This window comes from Chelonia mydas, chromosome 1, assembly GCF_015237465.2.
Source record: "Chelonia mydas isolate rCheMyd1 chromosome 1, rCheMyd1.pri.v2, whole genome shotgun sequence".
NCBI classification, from domain to species: domain Eukaryota; kingdom Metazoa; phylum Chordata; order Testudines; family Cheloniidae; genus Chelonia; species Chelonia mydas.
This window is the reverse complement of record NC_057849.1, coordinates 130,625,299-130,649,756: the sequence shown is the minus strand read 5'-3', so window position 1 is coordinate 130,649,756 and position 24,458 is coordinate 130,625,299. Positions and strand designations below refer to the sequence as shown.

General features: G+C 41.0%; 1 protein-coding gene across 9 annotated transcripts in view; it reads left to right on the top strand.

Moving 5' to 3' along the window:
• MID1 (midline 1) overlaps positions 1-24,458 on the top strand; it is a 317,531-nt gene that overhangs the window by 205,450 nt on the left and 87,623 nt on the right. For 6 of the 9 annotated variants that reach the window (XM_027822566.3, XM_037900037.2, XM_027822565.3 and 3 more), the window contains exon 3: positions 10,228-10,344. The exons of the other annotated variants lie outside the window; for them this stretch is intronic. In XM_027822566.3, the coding sequence (XP_027678367.1) occupies positions 10,228-10,344 (117 nt within the window). The remainder of the gene's footprint in view (positions 1-10,227; positions 10,345-24,458) is intronic. 9 annotated transcript variants of the gene reach the window in all.

Sequence of the window (24,458 nt, the reverse complement as noted above, 5' to 3'; positions counted from 1 at the left end):
CACACAGTGTGTGTGTGTGCGCACAAACCCTTTGTTTATATATGTGCGCACACACACGTCGTATTATATTAAAACAGTGAATAGTAATGGGAAAGAAAATCTGGCTGAAACTGACAGCTTCCTTTTAAATCTTAAAGGATTTCTTGTTTAATAATGAAGTATAGTTATTTTTACATATATTACACAATTTTATTCTTTGATAAATATAAGATTTTTTGTCATGATTGATAATATTTTACATTTAGTATTATAGAATGTGGATATAAAAACCCAATAATCGGCTTAATGAAATGTTACTATTTGGTAGATGAATTAGAACTGTTACATCGCTATTGTTCATTGGTTTATATTGGTAGGAATGCACTATTGAATGTGAAATACCTGCCATAATTAAATATTGGGTAAGTATATTTTTTAGTATCTCAATATAAGCAATTAGGAAATATCTCACATTTTGATTTATTTAGATGTAGTAAGCCTAAATATAGCATTTTTAAAACAGTTGACTCTTTTTTCTTTATAGCTTTGAGTTAATATCACCAATAGCTTGGAAAATTAAATTTAAAGCGAGGCTAGTTTGTACTGTACTTAGGTTTTCTGCTAGCTCTGGTTGTGAACATGAATGCAGTGGGTAGAGTAGATGATTGTCAAATGATGCCATTCCACTTTAATGATAATGCAAATGATTGTTTAAATTCCTACTAAAATTATTTTTTTAGCTAAAATTCTCTTTACATATTGTATTACAGTGTTTTGGCATTTTGTGTCCAAGGTAGCAAGATATCCAAATATGTGTTTCCTTGGCCCCAGCAATCCTGCCAAGTGGTTGATCTCTTCCCACAGATAGTTCTTTCAAATAACAACAAGCCTGTCTGAAGGCCATTTGTTACCCACTTCATCATGAGCTACCTTTCCCCTCATATAATCCTTCCCTCCATGTGCTGCACTACACTCTGGGTAGAAGGGTGGTAAGCCAGGTAGTTTCTTTCAAGATCAAAGTTCCATTCTCTGGCCATCAGCAAGGCTATTTGAAAACCATGCCCTAGCCTTTCTCTCCCTACCCTTTTCTCCCAGAGGCTGAGAATATTTTATGTGCTAAAATCCTAGAGCGAGATCTATAGCGTGTAGATCGGCATCATTCCATTGAAATAAACTGAGTGATGTGGGTTTGCATCAGCTGAAGATCTGGCCTCTGCTGTCTGTCAGATAAGCAAGAGTTCGAAATCCAGTCTTGAATTCTGGTTGTCTCCTTCATTAAGGGTAATATTGACCTTTGAGATAGATACAAAGTCAGTCTAGCTACACTACTGCTACTAAGAATGGAAGGATCTTGGTCTTGAGTTTATATGGTGACTTTCATCCACATGGACGTGTAGAAGCTAATAAGCTCAATGTTAAAATTAATAAACTAAAACATCAGCTAAAAGAAATGGATAACACTGATAATACTGTTATTTAAATGAAAAGATTTTTGGTGATACAAAGATTTTTGAAAAAATGAACGTCTATTATTCTGTAAAATCGCTGGACTCATTCATAAATTTCTAATGATAACAGTTTCCTTAAAAAACCAAAACACACCATACCTTAAGTGACATTTTCTTTCAGTGGAGTTTTTTTTAAATTAACATAGTGTTGATGCTAACGAAAGCAACTAGTTGGTTTTTGATATGTAGCTCTGGGTGTCAAGCTATGCTAATTACTTGCATTCTATCCCAGCAGTGTTGCTAATTATTTAAACAATATATCATCCTTCATTAACCACGGGACAAAAGATGCCATTACAATCTAGCTCTTTTTGTGGCAAAAATGAAGCCCTTTAATTAAGAGTTCTGGTACACTTGTCTGAGGCTTGCATGCTAGAGTGGATTTAACAGTCAATGTAACAGTCATCGTGAAGCTCTGGAAATGAGAACTAAAACTCTCTAAATCACTTTGCCCTGACAGTTGTAACTCCAATCCTGTGAGGTGCTGAGTACTTTCATCTTTTATCAGCACACTGTGAGTTGAAGGCACTCATTTTCTCACAGCAGCAGGCCTCTGGTATTTTTAGTTATAGGATTACATGAAAAATCTTCTGTTTATTATTATTAATAATAATTAATAAAGTAGGTCACGGACATATATGTGTATAATAAAAAAACTGGGGACAAGTCAGTAATATATTGAATTTATATGACATGGTGTAGTGTTAACTTTGTGGTGGAACTTTAAAATTAACCTTCTGTTATATAAACAATGTGTAGTGTGTTATAAATATTAACAGGAGGTTCACAGGATTCTAGCAAATGCTCACATCTAACCCACTTTATGAATGCAAAGAATCTCTATTACTCAATGAACATTCATCCTTTCCGGTTTGTCTTGGAGCAATGGAATGAAAAAAATGCAATTAGAACATATACCAATTTTTTTCAGGGAAACAAATTAAAATTAGATTCTCATATAGTTGTATCTACATAAGTTAACATTAGCTAAGGTTTTGGAGTGAGAAAGAATGTTGTGTGCGGACAAATGTAAGACATAGATATAGTCAGCTAATGTTCATTTTGAGTTAATAAACATGTTACATTTGGGTCTGACAAAAGGAAAAAAAATACATCTTGGATCAGAGTCTCAAATAGTGTAAATAAACATTGCTCAGTCGAAGTTAATGGAGCTGCTTAGATTTACACCAGCTAAGGATCTGGTCCATAACGTTCAGATAGCAATATCTCCCATAATGCCATGAAATGTGAAATCAGTTTGGGGTGGCTTTCATACTATCTAATCAGGAGAGATCCTTTGTTGGGTCTGCTATAGCCCTGAATATTTCTGCAATTCTTATTAATGCTGAAGTGTGTTAGGCATGTTTACGAAGGGTAGATCACATTCCAGAGTAGAATTCTGTAACTGCAAGAGTGTTGCCTTTTTCATTAACATTTTCGGTATTTTTACTTCCAAAAGTACACCAACAAAAAGGGATCTTTAAATTATGTTTTGTTGTTGTTTTTTATTTTCATGGAAAGAATTTACAAAAATAGACAACACTACAATCAAAATCCACATTTTGGAGTGGTGATTTTATGACAGAATCCATTTAAAAAAATCTATTTCTTTTTTCCTAATCTGAATCAGGACACAGGGAAAATAATCCATTTGCCTTAACAAGTTTAGTGCTCACAAACATTTTTCAGTGGGAAACAACTATAAAATATTTAAGCACTGAGAAAATCAAAGTTACATCTTACAAAATTACTTTGAGCATATTATGATAGAAGGCCTTCTGCCAAATCCAAAGCTTCTATAAATAGAGTATAACAATGCATGCATCTTTCCCTATTGTTTTAAACTTGAGGTTAAAACCCTTAATATTTAAATGTCTTTGTAGAGATACTGATACAATATATGCTGAAATTTTCAGCCCAGCATTGTGTCCCTTACTTCCTTTTTGTATTACTTTTAATTTATGGACTGATCATTAATCAGGTTGCAAATGTATTGCAATATCATCAGGGTCTGACACTGCAAACCTGTACTCATGTACATAGTCCTGCTGACCACACATGAGTACGTGCTTAAAGGATCAGACCGTACGTCATTATTTTGTGCATTTATTAATAGTATGTATGTGTAGATCAATACCTATACACACAAAGATATAAGTAATATCTACATGTACTATGTGTGTGTGTACTGTGTGTGTGTGTAACAGTATATATAATTTGTGTGTATGTGTATAATACACATGCAAAAACACGCACAAATGTACAGTGCATGTAAAATAGATACATATGGGTGTGTGTATATATATGAATTACATACACATGTATGTTATGTATATGCATTCCATATATAATGTACTTGTGGCTATTACTAGCACGTTTATGGATGTAATGGATTTCTATTTTTAACTCAGCATTGATTAATGTATCCTTTTTAAAAACACTTTTTTTCTGTTGCTGATTTTCACATTTATGAATATATTTTCCCTTTTGTATCTTTGTAACGTCTATTAACATTAGGCTTAATGGTAGTTATACAGACAATACATTTAGGAAAGAATATGCGCCTTAGAAGAAACACACAAAGCCTTTCTCAATAGGATCAATTTTTCAATCTGTCAGTGAGCACAATATATAGTCTGAAGAATGTGGAAAAAATTATAACTAACTTTACAAGATTGAATATTTTCCTCCTGCTTGCTTAGTATTGAATGATTTTGAGCGGTAGCCAGTTGTCACCTTTCTTTCAAGTTTATGCAGCTTTAGTATTTTAAAAGTATTATATTAAACCTGGCAAAATGTGTTCTAGGGAAACTTGAAATTCAATAGCTTCTTGTTCATTCCATACATGAACTTCAGAAATTAGATGAAACAGGTTTAATAAAAATTGGTAGAATACATAAATTAAGTACAATATATGCATACATGAAGTTAATAAATTGTTACATTATATATTGCCCGATCTAAAAATTGTGTATTCTACTGCATAGATTATTCTTTTTGGTGTCAACATTGGTATTTAGTCACATTTACTTGTATAGAATATTATCGAAACACATTATCAGACTGGCTGCCTTGAAGTGTGCTGATACCCAGACAATAAAAATAATATGTGTAGCCATGGTGTTTTAGGGATTATTGTGCTACAAAGAGTGTGTAATCTAGGTAAAAAATGGAATAACCATCAACTACACTAATTTACTATGTTAATATACTAATACAATTATGAGAATCCTCTTTTTAGTCCTACATCCTTTGTTTTAGTGTGTGACCTTAAGTCTGTGTTGTTTGTTCTCCTGATTCAGAATTTTTTGGTGGAGAGGAGCAGGACCGTATAACATTTAATTATGGTAACAACAGATATTGCTGTGCATGTATGTTTTATCCTTTACTCCCTTCTTCCATGCATGAGTCATTTCAGGCATCCTCGGCTACCAAGCAAATTCTAAAATTTACTTTACACAGGTTTTCTTAAGAGGGAGACCTTTGTCTGCCCCTACTAGATCTACAAGTTACCATCCATCTTTTATTTTCGGTGATCAAATAAACTCTTCAAGGCTGGAGCATAGTCATTAAACATGTCTGTAAAGCGCTTAGCATACTTTGAGTATCCTATAAATAAATAATAGTAAGTGAAGGAAAAGGTGATGTACTGTTGACTTTTGGGTGATATGCCGTATGGTGCTAGCAATGCTGGCTGAAAAAGAGTTTGAGATGGCCTTTTTCTTGTGACTTGTATAGGGTGCATTAGGAGCATCACTTTTCTTGTGACTTTTTCCTGTTTGTGTTCTGGCACTATACAATAGTTCATTTCATACCTGTTTTTTTCCCAAAGAGTACCTTAAACAAAAGTACTTTCAGAATCAGATCCTTGTATTGGTACTTTAACTTACTGTTCCTCTTTTCCATTAGAATGATTTGATTGAGTTCCTAAGCTTTCTTCTCTGCATCTGCTGAGGTGTGATATTTTTGTTGCAGCTAGAATTAGATTGGCACAGATATGGCCGTCATTGCCTTCTGGTAAAACCTGCAAGGTTATTTACTATTTATCTTTAAAACAGTTCCTGTTCTTTCTAGGATTTTAACAATGGAAGAGAAAGGGCAAGGGGCAGTCAATATTGTTCAATAGTAACATTTTTCCCCTTAGGCAACAAGCATTAACACTATCATATGTCAACAGTTGTTTATGTAAGGATATGTTTTCAAAGGTGCCTCAATCCAACTTCTAAAATTACATGCACAATTTTTCACTTGATCCAAAAAATTTGAATGTGAAAAATGGTGAGTTCAAAAAGACTCAGCAGGCAAAATCTGATGTGTAATTTGAGTGCATTCTTTTGCAGTTTCTACTCTAGCCATCAGTTCCGCAGAGACAGAAAAGCAGGAGTAGCAGCATGATCTTTTAATTCAGTTTGATAGTATTTGGTGGATCAGAAGGCTCTTGAAAGACCGTAAGAATAAGGGATACAATAAGAGTGACTGTGGCTAAATTTCTCCTTTTTGAGACTTATCTTTTCAAGTATTTTTGAGATTGAGAGGGTTTTTGTTCCATAAGCAACTATAGACTCTTTTTGTGAGTGGTCTTTCTCTGACATATAAAACATCAGAGAGATGAGGTGGATGAGGTAATATCTTTTAGTGGACCAATTCTGTTGGTGAGATAGACAAGCTTTCGAGCTACACAGAGCTTTTCTTCAGGTCTGGAAAATGTACTCTGGTGTCACAGCTAAATACAAGATTAAACAGTTTCAAATTAAACTATATGTTCAATTTTGTAGTTAGCTGTGACACTGGACTAGAACTGAAATTGTTGCAGACAATAGATTAGAAGGGCAATGGGAATGGAGGCTTCAGCATGGCAGTGAGGAGTGCAGGCCACCGGCTGCACAAAAATGGGGGTCACCCGGAGCCCCCACTCCTGGGACACAGGAGTGATGAAGCTGCATCCAACCCTGACACAGTGCAAGGGCCAGGCCTCCCTCAGAAACAGCCCATGGCACTGCCCCTCTGCGCTGGGGCACACCGCAATAACAAGTGAGAGGGATAGAGTCTCACATGCACACCCATCCCGAGCCCCCAGTCGAGGTGTGGGCAGGCAGTTTCAGCCCAGCAGGATCCAAGTGTGGAAGGGCTTAGTGTGGGGGATCCAGGTGTGGGGGGAGGGTTCTCTGTGAGGCAGTCTGGGTGCGGGTAGCTTGGTGGGAGGGTCTAGGGTTGCGGGGGGGCCCTGGATACACAGGGGCTTGTTGGGGGGGTTCTGGGTGCAGGAGCAATGGGACTCTGTGGGTGGGGGTCCAGGTGAACGTGGATAGAGCTCAGCAGGGGGTCTGGGTGTGGGCAGGATGGGGCTTGGTAGGGGCTGTGTGTGTGGAGGGATGAGGCTTGGCAGGGGGATTCTGGAGCTGGGGGGATGGGGCTTAGTGAGGTGAGGTTCCAGGTATGTGGGGCTTGGCAGGGTGGTCAAGGTGCAGGGGGAGTGGGGCTCAGCAGAGTAGGGTTTCAAGTGCGGGGAGCTCAGTGGGGGATGGTCTTGGGGTGTGTGGGGGGGGCAGATGCAGGGGATGGAGCTCAGCAGGGGAGTCGGGGTGAGGGGTGGAGTCTGGATGCACAGGGTTTGGATGGGCAGGGGGGCAGCTCCCTGCACAATGACTCCTCCCCCTGCAAGCTGGGGAGCTATGGGAACAGGAAGTGGGGGTGGATGTGGAGCTTTCTGCAGCTGGGGTCACCGTATGGGGAGCTGCCCCCCCCATATCTACCCAACCCCATGCATCCGGATACCACCCCACTCCCCAGCCAGACTTCCCTGATCCATACAGTGGAAGAGGAAGTCCCGTCTTGCACCAGCCCAGCCGGGACTAGCAGCTGGAGCCCAGCAGCTCTGGGTATAGCACAATAGCAAGTGAGAGGGACAGTCTCTCGAGCATGCATGTCCAACCTCCTCCCCCACCCTCAGGCTATGATTTATGTCTCCCTCAGCTGCTTCCAATGCCTGAACCAAAAATGCCTGCTCTGGACCACTGAGAATCAATTATTCTATGAGGAAAGAGTAAAATCTGTGGGAGACATTAATTCTGTGCTTGTGCAGTGGCACAGAATTTCCCCAGGAGTATAATTCTGAGCTCAACTCAGGATAAATCAGGAGTATTTCCATTGAAGTCATTGGTATTATACTGAAGTATTCTAAAAACTGAAGTGAGATCAGAATCACAAAGCTCGTGCAAAAGAACTTAAATTCCTGAAAAAGTGTTTTATATCCCAAGTATGCTGGTAGCCATTTACATCCCAGTACGCTTTGTATTTAGAATGGGAATTACCATAAATATGGTAATAAATTTAATTACTACTTGCTGTAAATGCTGAGTTTTTAATGGCACCCATTGACAGTCCTAAACCTCTCATTTCTGCCATCAAAATAACAACTCTGAACAACTTTCAGAATTTGCGGATGATGGCTTATTTGTTTAGCTGAGCTAGAAAGGTTCGTAATTTACTCTTAATATAAGATAGTGGTTCTCAAACTTTTGTACTGGTGACCCTTTTCACATAGCAAGCCTCTGTGTGTGACCCCCGCTCCCTTATAAATTAAAAACACCTTTTAATAGATTTTGGCATTCATACCATTATAAATGCTGGAGGCAAAGTGGGGTTTGGGGTGGAGGTTGACAGCTCGCGACCCCCCCCCAAGTAATAACCTCATGACCCGCTGAGGGATCCCGACCCCCAGTTTGAGAACCCCTGGTATAAGAGGAAGCAAGGGGGCAATAGTGACTCAGAAGCTCCTGGGACTACTCCTGGAATAGTGCTGTTGATGGTACTGCTCCTTGTTCAGGACTGTGTCTAAAATCACAAGCTGCACCTCACCTCCTTGTATCACTTCCTATAATTGCATGTACTATATTGTAAAATCCTGAATTTCAGACTTTTGGAATTAGTTTTAAAATATTGATGTTTTAATTCTGTGTCTAAAGATAAAAACAAGACAAGTTAGAGTTTAACAAACAACATTTTTGGATGGATTAAAATACTGTTCTTCTTAGCACTGTCATAACAGGCTCAGAATATTGGGGCTGAGGGAAATGATGACTAACTAAGTATAGGAAATCTTTCCATGAAACTGATGAGAAAAGAGATACCAGAACAGAAGTGTTCCCTTGTTGAAAATAACCCTGTTCTCAGGTAAATGACAGTATAATTGGTGACTTAGGACCAGATTTAGGGGCAGGTGACCAAATGGAGTGCAGGGCTTGGCGGGCACCAAGCTTGGGGTGAGGTAAGTTATTCAAAAGTTTAACAAATGGGAGGGGGTGCTGAAGATGCTCCTCGCCTGGGGCACCATTTGGTCTAGGGCTGGCCCTGGCTAGCAGTTGTCTGTGCTTGCACTGCGGCAAGCTCTTCATTGAAACTGATCCATGTGAAAGTGTCCTCTTTGATTCATGCTTTGCTTTCTTGAAACATGAGGCTGTATAACTGAGCTCTATTGTTTAAAGGGGCCCAGACAATATGGTCAAACTTTAAAAATGATTAGACAGACAGCTGTTTGCCACATATGTATCTTGTTCAGAAGTCATTTGCTAGAACTGTTAGGCTGTAGTCAATGACACTCTGTGCTAGCTCTGCCCCATAACCAAAAAAGATAAAAGGGAAGAATAAAACTCATAACACATTGACTCTTTCCTATCTATCTATCTGTTTATCTATAATGGTGAGTCTGTATACATAATCTGTTAAACTGTGAAATGTGTGTGTGTGTGGGAGAAATGGCAAACCATTCAAATATTTGTTAAAATATGATATTCCGGACACAAAAAAGCCTCACCATATATATTAGGAGAAATCCTTTTCAATGACTAACAGAGAGGAAGAAATTGTTAAAAGAATACATTGCTGGTGCATCCGTAAGTAAAATGCAATATAAAATGAACCTAAGTAAAAATAGAGGTTTTTCTGGGTATCCAACCCAAATAGATTCTGTAAAATAGAAGAGGAGAAGTTGGTGCTGATGCATGTGAATATGAAGGTTGAGGAGAAGTGGAAGGTCTGCAACCCTCCCTGCCATCAAGGGCACACACTGTCCACAGCCACTTCGCTCTCACAGCAGAGGAATATGTAGTCGCAGAATGACACGCCCTTACCTTGCCCTTCCTATTTCCTGCCTCCTACTGTACATTCCTGCCTGGGGTGCTGCTGTCATGGTCACAACAAAATCGTGGTAGTTCCACTATGGGGGCTTTCGGGCCTTCCTTATCTGAAGGGGGAGGGGACAGGATTTGAGTCAATAGGGTTAACTACCGCACATATGTCTCTAAGGCTACAATTGAAGGTTTATAATTATTAATCTACAGGTTTGAAAAAGTTATCTGCAGTAGGATATAATGCCTGCATTCTGTCACTGGTCCTTCACTCCCCCACCCCAAAGAACAATAGTTGCCCCCATAAATAAAAAATTCTGGTCTAGATACTTGGTCAAATTAGTTAACATGTACATTGATGTTGTTTTTGTTGCACGTTTAAATGAAGGCAGAATTTTCCTACTGTTTTATTACGCCCCTCAAAAAATCTGTCTGTACTCAATGTGTTGCATCATCGCTGACCTTCTGATGCTTCTGTCGTAGCTCATGGGGCTATGTGACCTTAGTGGAAAGAACAGCTCCATCAATTTTGGCAACAGCCATCCTCATAATGCCTTTCCACTTTTTTTTTTGAATTGCCACCCAACTCACTGAATTAGCCCCTTTTTTTGCAGGGGGGAATGGTGGAGCAGCACTCCAGAAGTTCAGATGCTTTCCCAAACCTCTCGTCTAAAAACTGGACTAAAAGTCTCATGCAAACAGGATGTCATGAGATTTCTGTTTCTGGCTGGGTAAGAAATATTAGAAGAACTATTTTTATTTACTTTAGTCCTTCCAGTCCTGCCCTTGTTGCGAAAAAAATCTTACACGTATTCCACAGAAATGATCAAAAAGTGCTATGTCTTTGTCATACTGTTGCCTTTTGGATCAATAACAATAGAAAAAGTTGTACTTATTGTTAAGGGTAACTATGTGAGGGGGGAAATGAGAGAAATGAAATAAAGAGTTAACTATACTTTTTTGAACCTTGAGAAGGTTTGAGTTTGGTTTGAATTTTGAGCAGAGTTTGAAATTGGCTCCTGCTTCATCCACATCAGTTTGTACATTCCCAGTTGAAACCAATGCAATTTACTTTGTCAAATAAATCACCACTGCTCTTTAGAAAAACACACAAACAGATCCCCGTCAGAGCAGTGTTAAGATCCCATTGTGGTTAATTCTGCCCCATTGAAAACAATGGGGCTTTAGACGTCACCGTTTTAGTCAATGGGCACAAGACCAAAGTCCCAGTTGTTACCTACATTGACATTGCCTCTTAAATAAAAAAAAAGCCCGGTGTTAAACTCAGTAGTGTTTACAAACTAAATTATCTGCTTATAAACTAAATTATCATCAGAATTACAGATGCATGTGAAGGAGTGATTATTTTCTTAGTTACCGATGTGTATAGTTAGCAATGAAACTGTCAGTAGCAAGAAGGAAAAAGGAAAAAAGGGCACTGCTTATTTTGCACACTTTTACAGACATATTCTAGGACTGATAAGAGCTCCAATTCATCCTGAAGTCGGAGACGGAAGTTTTCTTGTTGAATGACTACTGTGCACATAGTGGGACTATTAATCTGTTGTCACGTGTTTTCCTTGGAGGAATTAGTTTCCTTCCTGAGGAGGTCCAATAGGTCAGGTAAATATCTGAGTTTGGAAGCTGTTTGTATCAGTCCTGCCCTGTTAGAATGAACATTTCTACGAAGCAACTGTGAGAGGAAAGTTCTAGGAAACCTAATCGTGCAGCTATGCAATACAGCAATGTCGGGGAGCCATTTTAACTGTGTATGACAGATAAAAGGTCTCCTCTTTATTGTGTAATTTGAGAATCTAGCTTGTTTAGAAATCAGTATTCAGTTTTATTTTGTTTAATAGCATTGGCTGAGTAGAGATTAAGAGCCAGATTGTGGAGCCTTTACTTAAACCAGCCCTTGTTCATGCGAGTAATCCCTGGTATTACTTGGTCAAATAAGCATTCTCCAGTGTACGGATTCTACAGTCAGGGCCTAAGAAATTTGAATCTATTACTTAATCCATCTGTTCTCTTGTTTTATACTTAGATTGTAAACATTTTGGGGCAGGGATGGTCTTTCTGTTCTGTTTGTACAGTGCCTAGCACAATGGGATCCTGCTCCATGACTGGAGACTGGGGCTCTTAGGTCCGATGATAATACAAATACAATAATAAAATAATATCTCAATTATACAGTATTTACATTGGTTCATCTGGCCACACCCTGCCTTAATTTACACCAGTGCAAATCCAGAGTAATCCCATTGAAGTAATGGAGTTATTCTGGATTTGTACTGACGAAACAGAGTTCAGAATTTGATCCATAGTGTTTTAATAAGGAACAAAACAGACAAGCGTATGCCTGTGCAGCACTGTTAAGGGCTTTCCCTGCTGTTAATACAGACCTGTACCACGAGAAGTAGAGATGAGAATCAAATCCCCACAAAGTGAGAAGTGTTTGCAATATGAATCTGAGGCCAAGACTACACTAGAAAAGGTTTGCCAGTGTATGCTATACAGGTCTAGCTATACTGGCAAAGCTTCCTAGTTAGGGTGACCAGATGTCCTGATTTTATAGGGACAGTCCCGATATTTGGGGCTTTTTTTAAGTATGCGCTCCTACTACCCACCACCTCCTGTTCCGATTTTTCACACTTGCTATCTGGTCACCCTATTCTTAGTGTAGACACAGTTTATAACAGCAAAAAAGAACTCTTGCTTCTATATGTTATACCGGTTCCCAAAGTGAAATAACCTATACCAGCAAAACCACTTTGATGCTGGTATAACTGCATCAACACTAGGGCTTTTGCTGGTATGCCTATGTTGCAAAAATGTTACCCCCTTTGCTATACTGGGAGAAGCTTCTAGTGTAGATCTGGCCTGACTGTGAAACTCTTGTTCACAAGGGTTTGTGAAAACACTTTTGATCTATCTGAGTTTGTCCCCCATCCCTGATTTTCACTTTGCTTTAGAGTAAAATAAAGCTCAGCCAGTTTTCTGAATCTAGCTGTAGGATCTCCAAAAAGGCTCATAAAGCTAAGCCAAACTTTTACAAACCTGCCCTGAATTTTGAGCTTGCAACCAGCTGCCGAACTGGCCATGTTTTGGTTTTCACTGCAAACATTTAACACAGTTCTAGTACTGTGTTATATAGTCTCCTTGGTTGTTTGGACAGTGATTCCCTAAAAATATCAACTTCACTTTCCAAACTGTGGATTTGATATTTATATATTTATTTTGATTTACACACTGATCCTGTTAAAAAGGAGCACCTACCCCTGCTCTAGGCACTACTTGACTATTCCTAAAAATAGAGAGCTCTTCTGTAACTCCCTTTTAATTACGAATCAACTAACTCAGAATAAACCAGCAGCAATAAACATATGGAAGATCCTGAAGATCTCCCATGAGATCCTTCCCCCTCCTTCAGTCTGGAAAAACAAATGGGCTTCACAGCATGCCCTGAAAATTAGGGCTATTTCGGACCAAGAGGAGAGCGTGTTCCAAAGTATATGCAAACTAATTCCTCATTGTTTTACCATAAACCACAGTGAATCCTGATGAAATGAATACAGCTGTTGCAGTGCTGTGACATAAAAGAGAGCCAAAATATAGAAACTAATTTACTGTTCAGGGATTTTTAAAATATACATTTGGAGGAGATTCATTATTGGCAATTCTTCAGTGAGGCATTTATAAACTTATCCTCTGAGGTGATCGTATCTTCTTTCATTCTGAGAACACACAGAGAAGAAATAGAACCAGGATGACAAATGAGCAGTTAGAAATCTGCAACAAGAAACCACAAGAACCTCAAGCTAATCCAAACCAAGCTGAAAAACCTTTTGGGAAGGAGATGAGAACTCTTTCATGGGCTGTTAGAAAAATTCACTGAGAGGCTCTCTGCTGACCAGGTCACTGAGGGCAGAGTCACCAAGGGGAGGCTGCAACAGCCACAACCTCCCATATGCTGGCAGGACTATAAGAATTTGCCCCCTAAAAGTAGGTAATGTTGGCTGGGGAGGAGTTGTGCCCAGCACTGATTCTATGCGTCCCCTCAACAACCTCTGCTGATTGTGACCCTATGGAGCTCAGAACATAACCCAAGGATGGGCTGCCTCTTCTCACTTCTGGTGAATGCTCCCCTGGGGTATACGTGACTAGGATGGCACAGGGAAGTATTCCAAATACTTCAAACATCTGTAAAAAATTCAATGATTCTGGCCCACAAAATGAATACTGCCCATACTGCAGTGTGTCTGCCCCAGATAGTCCCAACCTTTGCTCTGGCTGTTTAGAAGTAAGCAAGCAGACATCCAGAGCACCAAAGTCATGAAGAAGTGGACATAATGTCATTTACACTGCCATAAGACCACTGGCAAAAGAAAAAACAGTTGCCTCCTGTCTTATCCTGAAGAGGGTCTAGCTTCTCATTTGTATTAATTGCGACCCCAAACTATATTCTGGCTGCAGGAAGTGGGAAAATATACAGTGCCAGAGTCCCTTCTTCAAGTGTTCTGATGTTCACTGTGTTTGGTATGTTGACTAGAAAATTGCTATTTGTTACAAAACTATGCATAAAAATTGTAGAAGTACATGATTAAATAGGTGAAATGGATATTAAAGCTGGTGAGATGAGGGTAAAGCATGATTTGAACTGTGTTAACTGAAATTGGTGTGAACCAGAGTGTGATGGGGTGTACTAGGCCCTTTAAGGCAAAAGGCTAGAAAATGAGTAATGAAGGTGGGTCCCCAGCTCTTCCTAGAAAGGCTGCAGGGAAGAAGCCAATCAGAGCTCAGCAGGCTGAGCTAAAAGGAGTAAGTTCCTGGCAGGTACTAGAGGAGCAGGGAAGGTGCTCTTTGCTGGGGTTTGAGACAGAACCAGAAAGCTGGTTGTGGTGACATTGGCATTCTGTGGGGAAGAACTTCAGCCCTGAGGTAATGGCGAAGAGGAAGGGACTACAAGGGAAATGGCCCAGGGAATAGCAACAGCTATATAAGGTCCCTGGGTTGGGACCCAGAGTAGTGGGTGGGCCCAGGTACTGACACTGGCAGGATGACCTAAGCCCCAAGAAGGGGATAAGACTTGTTTATAACCCCAAGAGAAGGGCAGGATCTAAAAAAATCTCCAGGGAGAATGCTCTGGGGGCACTGCTCTAAACCAGGGCAGACAGGGAGTTAAAGCTAGCCCAGAAGGGTCTGAGGACTGAGCCCAGAAGGGTCTGAGGACTGAGCCCAGAGACCAGGCTAAAGACATTACTTAGGGCATAGGGTCAGGCCCTGTTGGACCTTTTACCCTGGAAGGGGTTTGTTTGTTGACATGCTGACTGTGTGACTTGGCCGGATGGCAGAGCCACTGAAGGGCAGTGTTGGCAAGGGCAATAGCTGAGGGGGCACAGCGAAGAGAGAGAGAGAGAGAGTGTGTGTGTGTAGGTTTGTACCTACCCAACACGAGGTGCTCACGAGAGGTGAGTGTGCGCCACCACATGGGGCTTAGGTTGAGTCAGTTTTTACAAGACCAGAGAATAGGACTTTAGACTTGCACACCAGATACAGTAACTCCCCACTTAACGGCCTCACACTTAACGTTGTTTCGATCTTACAACCCTGCTCCATTACAGAACATGCACGTTTAAAGTTGTGCAATGCTCCCCTATAACATCGTTTGGCCACCTGCTTTATCCATGGCTGGCAGCCCCTCTACGCGCCCCCCCCCCCCCCCCCCCCCGGCAGCACCTCCCACCCGCTGTTGGGCCCCGTGGATCAGCACCTTCCCCATGCTCCCCCTGCCTCCTGCTCACAGCAATCAGCTGTCTTGCGGCATTCAGGAGGGTGGGGGAGGAGTGAGGACGCGGCGCGCAGCCTCCTCCCTCCCTCCCCTGCCTCCTGAATGCCGCAAACCAGAAAGCAAACATTTTGTTTCAAGGAGAGGAAAAGATATTAGCAGAAGGGAAATGGTAACAGTGGGCAGCTCAAAGCAACAGGGTATATCCAGCACAACCAGATTAGGTAGTGTAGAGCTACAAAATAATATTTAAGATGGAAAGCTTACTCTGGAAAGACATTCCTCATGGTCCTTATTTGGCAGAAGCTGAAAACTAGGAACTTGGTATGTGAGTGATAGACAGAATTATCTCCTTTATTAAAGAAAGGCATCTCTGTACTTTGAGAGGATTTATTTAGGACATCTGAGGGTGTCCACTAATTCTTTCTGAATCCAGAGACAAATTGAAATAGAGGAGAGCTGATCTAACAGCTGACACCAGACTGTGGAAGAACTGAGACAAAGCAGACAAGAGGGGAAAACCAAGCCCTGTATCAACCCAGCTTCTTCACCTTGTAGCAGCAATTGAACAGCTACACAGCATAAACATTCAGTCACACCCATCTATAAGCATTGTACCTTGCTGGAGGTAATAGCTAAGACGTACAACATTAGCCTACAGTTAAAACCCTCAACAAAATGCAGTCCAAATCTATAGTCTGAAAACCTCTTCAAGAGTAAAGATAACTTTCATGATTTATCTCTTACCCTAAAAATGGGCTATTACTAGAATAAATGCTGTTAACACACATAGAATTGCATTGTGTATTGTAATATGTCCTGCCTTTTGATATTTTGCTTTTTATTACAATTAAAACTAGTTTAATATAGGGCAAGTCCTTTAGTCCCCTAGCTTGGACTTCAAAGAAGACTTTTCTTCTTTTCTTTTCTGTAGAAAAGGCAAACTTCTGACAAAACTTTGTCTAATTTTGTTTCCAAGTGACCAATAACAGTTAAGATATTGAATGCCCATAAAGAGAATTGAAGAAGATTGGTCATACTTGGTCAGACCAATGGTCCATCTAGCCCAGTATCCTGTCTTCCGAGAGTGGCCAATGCCAGGTGCCCCAAAGGGAATGAACAGAACAGGTAATCATCAAGTGATACATCCCCCGTCGCCCATTCCCAGTTTCTGGCAAACAGAGGCTAGGGACACTTCAGAGCATGGTTTCATATCCCTGTCCATCCTGTCTAAAAGCTATTGGTGGATCTATTCTCCATGAACTTATCCAGTTCTTTTTTGAATCCTGTTATAGTCTTGGCCTTTACAACATCCTCTGGCAAAGAGTTCCACAGGTTGGCTGTGCATTTTGTGAAGAAATACTTCCTTTTTGTTTGTTTAAAACCTGCTGCCTATTAATTTCATTTGATGACCCCTAGTTGTTGTGTTGTGAGGAGTAAATAACACTTCCTTATTTACTTTCTCCACACCACTCATGATTTTGTAGACCTCTATCATGTCCCCTCTTAGTTGTCTCTCTTCGCAGCTGAAAAGTCCCAGTCTCATTCATCTCTCCTCATATGACAGCCGTTCCATACCCCTAGCTGTAAGTAGATCAGTATGAGGAGCTCGGGCTGAATTTTTCAAATTTCAATTTTGCAACGAAAAGACAGTGATGAATTTTTCATGAAAAATTGTCTGGTTTTTTGGCCGGCTGTAATTAAGAGCAAAAGCTGGTTAGTGCAAACATGGAGCTTAAATGGTATATTTCTGTATCTTTGTGTGCTAAATCTAATTCTTAGAATCATGTTTCCAGTGTGCATATTCACTATTACGGATTCAGTTCAGAAATAGCTTTCTGTGAGTATTTTATGCCATGCTTCCTCAGATGAGTTCTCTGACACTTGAGTGCACAGACAGCATCGTTAGAGCATGCCAAAAGATTCCTTTACTTTATGCCTACTATTCTTTGTTCCTTATGTTTTGTCCAGATGGTGAAAGCATTCCTCAGTAACTGCTGATCTGAGCAATGCAGGCTGGCTTGGATGTAAAAGAACAAGAATGTTTGGGGGAGGTGGGGTTTGGACTTTTGACCAAAACCCCCTAAAATTTTAAAAAGACAGAAAAATGCTATGATCAGACTGTCATGAGTTTATGTTCAGCAGTAACTTTCAAAGAACAACTTGTAAGAATCTTAAAATGTTTTTTTCTTCAATGTAGAAAGGCTAAGTGTGATTACCTCCACTTTCTTAACTTTTGCTGTTGTATTAAAACTGCTTAATCTCTCTTACATCATAAGTATGAGGCAAGAAAAAATGGCCCGTTACATCCTTTTGTTACTCACCATTAGTCAGTAAGCATGAATTTCTTTTTTGGACATAATTATAAGAGATATAAGAGCTAGTGTTTGGCCTAAAGGTAAACGTTTTACCAGCATGAATCTATTGTAGCAACAAACTGAAGTCTTTTGAATTCAAACCAGAAGGGGAAGAGAGGAGATAAATGGGGAGGGTGGGATTTATAGGTCAGTCATTGATTTCATTTAATTCATTTTTTGTGTAGCTTTAGGAGTACAAAGCTGTCTGAGATTTACAAAAATAAACATTAATTTTTCTTTCATAGTGTTGCCAAATTACAGAGTGCTGGCAACCCTAGCAAAGAGCATTCACAAGCACCTTTCTATGGACAAACAGCCTTGCCTCATACTGATGAATCTGGACTTTTACACTTAGTATCTTAGGCTGTTTCAGCATTACTTCAGGGTGGAATGGCTCTTTCTGCCTTAACTCTATCACACATTAGTGCAGTGATTGCTTATTTTCTGACAAATCTCTATGATTTCTTTTTTAGTATTTATAAGCGTAATCCTAGATTTCTCTTTGGCATGTATTCTGTTTTGCATCAGATAGAGAAACCTGGCCAGCTTTAAAGGCCCACTGTAAAATTTTCAAAAGCACCCCAGTCACTTAGGGTGCAATCCACAAAGCAATTGAGGGGCCTAATTTCCAGACTTAGGTGTCTAAATCCCCATGCATGGCATCACTGTGATCCATGAAACTCCTTCTTGGCTGCTGCCTAGTCCTGTAGGTGCTTAAACTCACTCAGCATCTAACTTTCTGCTGTAAAAGTTCTCTAGGCGCCTAAGTTTTAGACCCTGGGTCATGTGCACGGCTGCCTCCTCTCAGTGTCCAGGTACCTATCTTCCCACCTAAGCCCCAGAGCAATTAATGAACAGGGAAGCTAGGTACTCGTCTGCCTCAATCACATATGGGATCCAATCCAGGAGATGGCCTCTAAGAATGCCTACTGGATCTGGTCCCATTCAAAATCCTGTTGGAGGAGGAGGTGGGGCTGATTCTCATAACGTTTAGCCCAGTGGTTAGAGCACTTACCTGGGATGTGAGAAACTCAGGTTCAATTCCCGCCCCTCCTCTGCTAAAGGGAGATCCAGGATTGGGATGGGGGGTGTTTAACCACTGAACTGTGGGATAGCCTCATGTGTGGCTGTCTCAGGGTCTGCTGTTGCATAAATAAAGAGCCACTGGGAGCAGGGGGACTGGATCCTGGGTCTCCCACATGGATGTCCTAACCACTGGACTACAGTCATTTTCTCACTCTGTCTGCCCCAATGACTGCTCCACTGTAGCTAAATACTTAAATCATCATCATTGTGAGAGAGGGAATGATACTATAGTCCAGTGGTTAAGGCACCCAGCTGGGAAATTGGAGACCCCAGGTCCAGTCCCCACACAAAGTGGAGCTTTATCAGCAGGAAAGATTGAGGGAGACCCACATCTGAATATCCCATAGCTCTGTGGTTAGAGCACCCTCCTGAGAGGTAGGTGCTTAGGGCCAGATTTTGCCACCCTTATTCACTAGAAATAGAACCTTATTCTGTGAACATGCTTTCAATAGAACTAATCAGAGTAAAATACTACTCAATGTCAGAGTGGCTAACTCTGGCCCTTACTAAACTGAATCTCCCGCAGAGGAGAGTTTCCAAGCAATGCCTTATTTTTTCATTTGCATTGTCCAAGAGAGTCCTATCTTTTAGGTAGACTTCTTTAAGAGGGATTCAGCAAGTTAAGACAACACTGAATTCGTTGGCATGGCAAGCCTGCAGTTTGGCCAGAGATGAAGTCTGACTAACTTGTATAGTAACAATAGTTCTCTGATACTGAGATTTGGGAGGGATGACCAGAAGCAGGTGTTTCAATCTAATATATAAGAGAATGGCAAACGAAAAAGCCATTGACCAGGACAGCCATTACATGAGACAAATTGTCAAAGCCTGGAATCATCCTGGCCCAGTGCGGGTTGTTGTCAATTATGTCTGGGGTAACTTTTGTGAGGTCATTAGCTCTGTTCTCTTTTGAGTAGTGTTCACTCGTTAAGGCACTGCAGGTCAGATGATTAGTTAGAGGGAAAGCTAATGGGTCAGGATTCTAATGAAGGGCATTTATATAGGTTTTTGGGAGCTTTGCAAATGCCAAAGTTGATTTCCTATTCCCAGGAGTCCCGGGATTTAAAGAGATGTTCATATTCCCCTCCCCTCCTGTAAGCTATTTAGTGGAATGAGCAGTTAACAGAATTCACACTTAAATTGTTCTTCTGAGGTAATCTCTAGAGTTAGCACCCCATTAGTAGTAGCACCTACCATACTTAGGAGCACTGAATACATAATAATTTAAAAATAAATAACTGAGCTGAATGGAGGAAGGGAAAGAGTTCACATCTCTCTAAGCTGTTGTTTCAGGTAGAGTCCTACGTGGGACTGCTGTAGAGCCTGGCAGAGGGATTGAGATCCTGCGGGTCCTGCAGGACCCACTACCAGAACAGTGAGAGCAGGTGGGCATGGGATTAAAGAATAGTCCCACACACAGCTCTAGTTTGAGGCTCTTTGTCAGCAGACTCAGACAACACAGTATTAGTTACATCAGTTCATATTTGGAAGGTTTTGTTCACAACCCTAAGGGAAGGACACTCAATTATTCTAAAATGAAAGTGTAGATTCTGATTAAACTGATAGCATATGCCTCCTTGTCCCATTTAGATCCACCACCACTTGGAGACTCTCTACTGAATGCCTCTGCTAGTACACTCAAGTCTCAAAATACTCTGAGGCTTCTGTTGTTTGTGAACCACAACGGAATAAGAATTGAATTGCTCTGAGGCTTTCTGTCAGAGCATGCCATTCAGCCTGATGTGTGACTGATTTGAAAGCCTCAAGTGACATGTGAACTAAAAGCAGAGGGGAGAAGCAGAGAAGCTGCAAAACCTCATGACAACAGATTTCTAAATGTATGAGAAGGGAGACAGACACTGCTGGAAGAAGAGGAGTAAATAGAGATGAAGAAAACTGGATAGGTTGGGTGGTGCCTATCTGAACTTCTTCATCCATGAAAGGGCTGAACTTTACACCACCTTGTTCTTTGCAAGATTTTCAATAGATCCTGGATCTAGCTAGGCCACAAATACCAGAAGAAAAACTTCTTACAGTTTTTCTGCACTTCTGCTTCCAATTGTGGCTGAAACCAGGAAGCGTGAGGCTTATTAAACTTGAATATGGAGAGCCAGGCTGGGAATAAAAATTAGCCTAACTATTGTATACTTCAGATAAAGGTTGCTTTTTGGTTTTGTTTAACTCGTGATTGAAACTAGTTTACTGTAGAGGTGGTGCTTTCCTCCCCTCCCCGCAACTTTGGAGTTCAAATAAAAAGGGAGCTGAATCCAAAATGTCTCTGGTGTTGCACAGCTCCTATTTAACCAAATATTTTAAAAATGGAATGTTTCAATTTTATTTGGCATAGGGGACTCTAGTTAGAATGAGCAAATCTTTTGGGAGTGGTTATTGTTTAAACCACTTTATCAATTTCCAATCATAATTAAAGTATTTAATAAAGAAAATAGTCTTGCTTAACCTGATTGCATAAGTTAATACTTTGAGCAATACACAGTGCTAGCTGATAATTCATCTTTGCAAAGGAAGATTTGTTTTAATGAAAGTTAATAGCCTCCACTAAGTTAAGACATTGCAGTTTGTCACTTCTTTGTCAGTTGATATGCTGAGATCTGTGCATATATGCTTACACTTACAGTAGTAGGCTTTAGCTTTATATTGGTGCATGGCTCTTACACATCTGCATTGCATATGTTTCTGAAGGTGTTTTCTGTTAATAGTGGGGTGGAGTTTGGAAAGGATGACTGGCATATGAGACCAGTTGCAGCTCCCTAATCCTGAGCTGCCCAGCTCCCTAATCCTGAACTGCACTAGCATAGGATCCAGGTGTACGTTGGGATTCCATCCATGACCTCTTTCCACTCAGCTTCCCAAGAACTCAGTTTGACTCCAGACTTCGTCACTCAGGTACCTTTATTTGTCATACAGCAACACTACGCTGAGCTGATCAGACTTAAATATGGGGTGTCTGTGGTGTGAATGAAGGGTATATCGCATCTCCAAAGTTACAGAGAAACCCTCTCCCTTTATATACATTTACACATCTCGGTGCATTTACTATAAACTACATCACACATTTTTTGATTGGCTAGGTTACTTTGCAGGAACCAATTGCTGTGCAGCATGTTCTGTCCATGTATTGTTCATGCTTGACTACTCCTTACTTTATCTCTACATTCCTAATTTACCTTATCCATTGTTGTTCTTGTTCATAGTAAATGGTTCCCTGGTGTTCTCCCTCTTACCTTAGCTAGCTCAGACATTCTGTCTTCTTATCCTACTGATCTATTTACTTATCTTATTTAGCACAAAACCATCTGTTTTCAACCTAATGATCTCTTTACCTTCCTAAGTCTATCTTTCAAGAAATGAGGCCTCTCTCCAGGTGTTAATTACTCATGTCAGGCCAGACCTCAGCTACAGTTTAGCATAGACTCTACCATACCGCATCCCTGACAAGATCCTAATGCATCCCCTATACCAGGGTTCGAGGGCTGGTACAGGAGGCAGTGAAGCCACTATAATTAGCTTTCCATCAGCAAAAAGCTCCCTGCACAGACAGAATTATCAAATGGCCATCTCTGGATACATTAGGTCCACTTCATGGCAACAGCTTACCAGAGAAGCTGGCTCTGTGGGAAAAAATCATCAGTGAATGTAGATAAAAGGCCAGCTTTCCCACTTGGAGTTTCTCTGCTCAGTAGACTATCAAGTTTGCCAACAAGCCACACCTGTACAGTAGTTGTGAAGGTAAAAATATGATTAGGAGATAGTGTGGAAATAGCACCTCTTGATAACAGAACTATTTCTCCCTTATTTCATTCATTTTAACTGGTAGCCTCAAAGATTATGGTGAAAATAAATGACATTTATGTCACACTTTTCATCTAATGTTCCCAAAGCACTCATCTTACCTGACATAAGCCAATAATAAGAATTATGTATTATTGTTTGATTTCTAATGATCTACATAAAATAAGACAGTATCTACCTTGAAGAGCAATATTCTGGGTTTCATGACTTCTGAGTTCTTGCTTTCTATGCCATAGTTTTCACATCCAGAGAATGAGGGGAATGTTACTTACTTAGATTTCTCAACCACATAATGGTGTTGCTTCTGAATCTTCTAGTGCATTTCTCCATTCAAACTTTAGTTTGACATTGAACCAAATTGAAATTCATGACTCTAATGGATTTTCAAATATTTCTGATGTAGACATTCAGAAGGCAAGTGATATGTGAATTGGCTTCTTGCATCAGTGAACATCAAGGTTTGTGGTACCTTGGAATAATTATTGATCTCTCTTGTCAGTATAGCTTGTTAATTGACAGAACTGAAGGGTTGCTTAATATTGTTATGGGAGTATATAAATGGATAAGTGAAGCATAAGGAGTCTTGCTCATCATTAGCTGTTTTGATGGTACTAGTGCATGTCAAGGCAGATCTGCATTTTAGTGCCAGTTCACCTTTACAAAGAGAGAGAGAAATCTGATGTGTAATCAATGGAAGAAAACTAGAGTAGAAGAAGTAGAAGGGGGGTGAGGAAGAACCATTTTAAGGCCTCAATCCTGTACTATTGAAATCTGTGGGAGTGTAACAGTTTAAGGAAGGGATCCACAACCTTTGGCATGCGGCCTGCCAGAGTAAGCCCCCTGGCGGGACGGACCGGTTTGTTTACCTGCCGCATCCGCAGGTTTGGCCGATCGCAGCTCCCACTGGCTGCGGTTCGCCGCTGCAGGCCAGTGAGGGCAGTGGGAAGCAGAGGCCAGCATAGCCCTCAGCCTGCACCGCTTCCCACAGGCCCCATTGGCCTGGGACGGCGAACCGTGGCCAGTGAGAGCTGTGATCGGCCAAACCTGTGGACGCAGCAGGTAAACAAACCCGCCCAGCCCGCCAGGGAGCTTACCCTGGCAGGCCGCGGGCCAAAGGTTGCTGATCCCTGGTTTAAGGGCCAGGAAACCTGGGGCTAGCCAGCCCTGTTTATTCAGCACACCTGTGCAATAATTAACTGCATTTTAGGCAGAGTGGAATGGACTAATTAGGGTCAGGTGACAGCCTGAAACACCTGGGCCTCATAAAAGGGCTGAGAAGAGTCAGTTTGCAGGAGAAACCACATGGAGCAACCTGGGCTCCTGTGAAAGGCCCTAAAACAGGGTTTGGATGAGGTGTTGAGATAATGAGGGGACTCCAGAGAAGGAGCCTGGGAGTCAGAGCCAAAGAGAGAGAGAGAGAAAAAAACTTAAAGGTAGCCTAGAAGGGGCTGGCAACAGAGCCCCAGAGGGCAGGCTGAAGAGGAGCCCAAGTGGGTGTTTCAGGGTAACTGCAACTGTATCTCTCCCCCTCCATGTTCCTCTCCAGGAGTTTCTAGTCAGGTCTCCAGCCATCACTGGTCTCTAGGCAGGGACCCTTGTCCCACTCCCTTCTGACAGCGAGTTTTAAGGCTGCACTGCTTTTAGTCTTATACTGTGATATCTCCAGCAGCCAGTCTGCATAATGGCCAGCACCTGTGCTTTGATTTCTCTCTGAGGGTTATGAACAGTGTACTGCCAACAGTTACCACACAGCTTTTTTTAAGCAAGCTGTCAAGGTTCCTTCCCCACTCTGAACTCTAGGGTACAG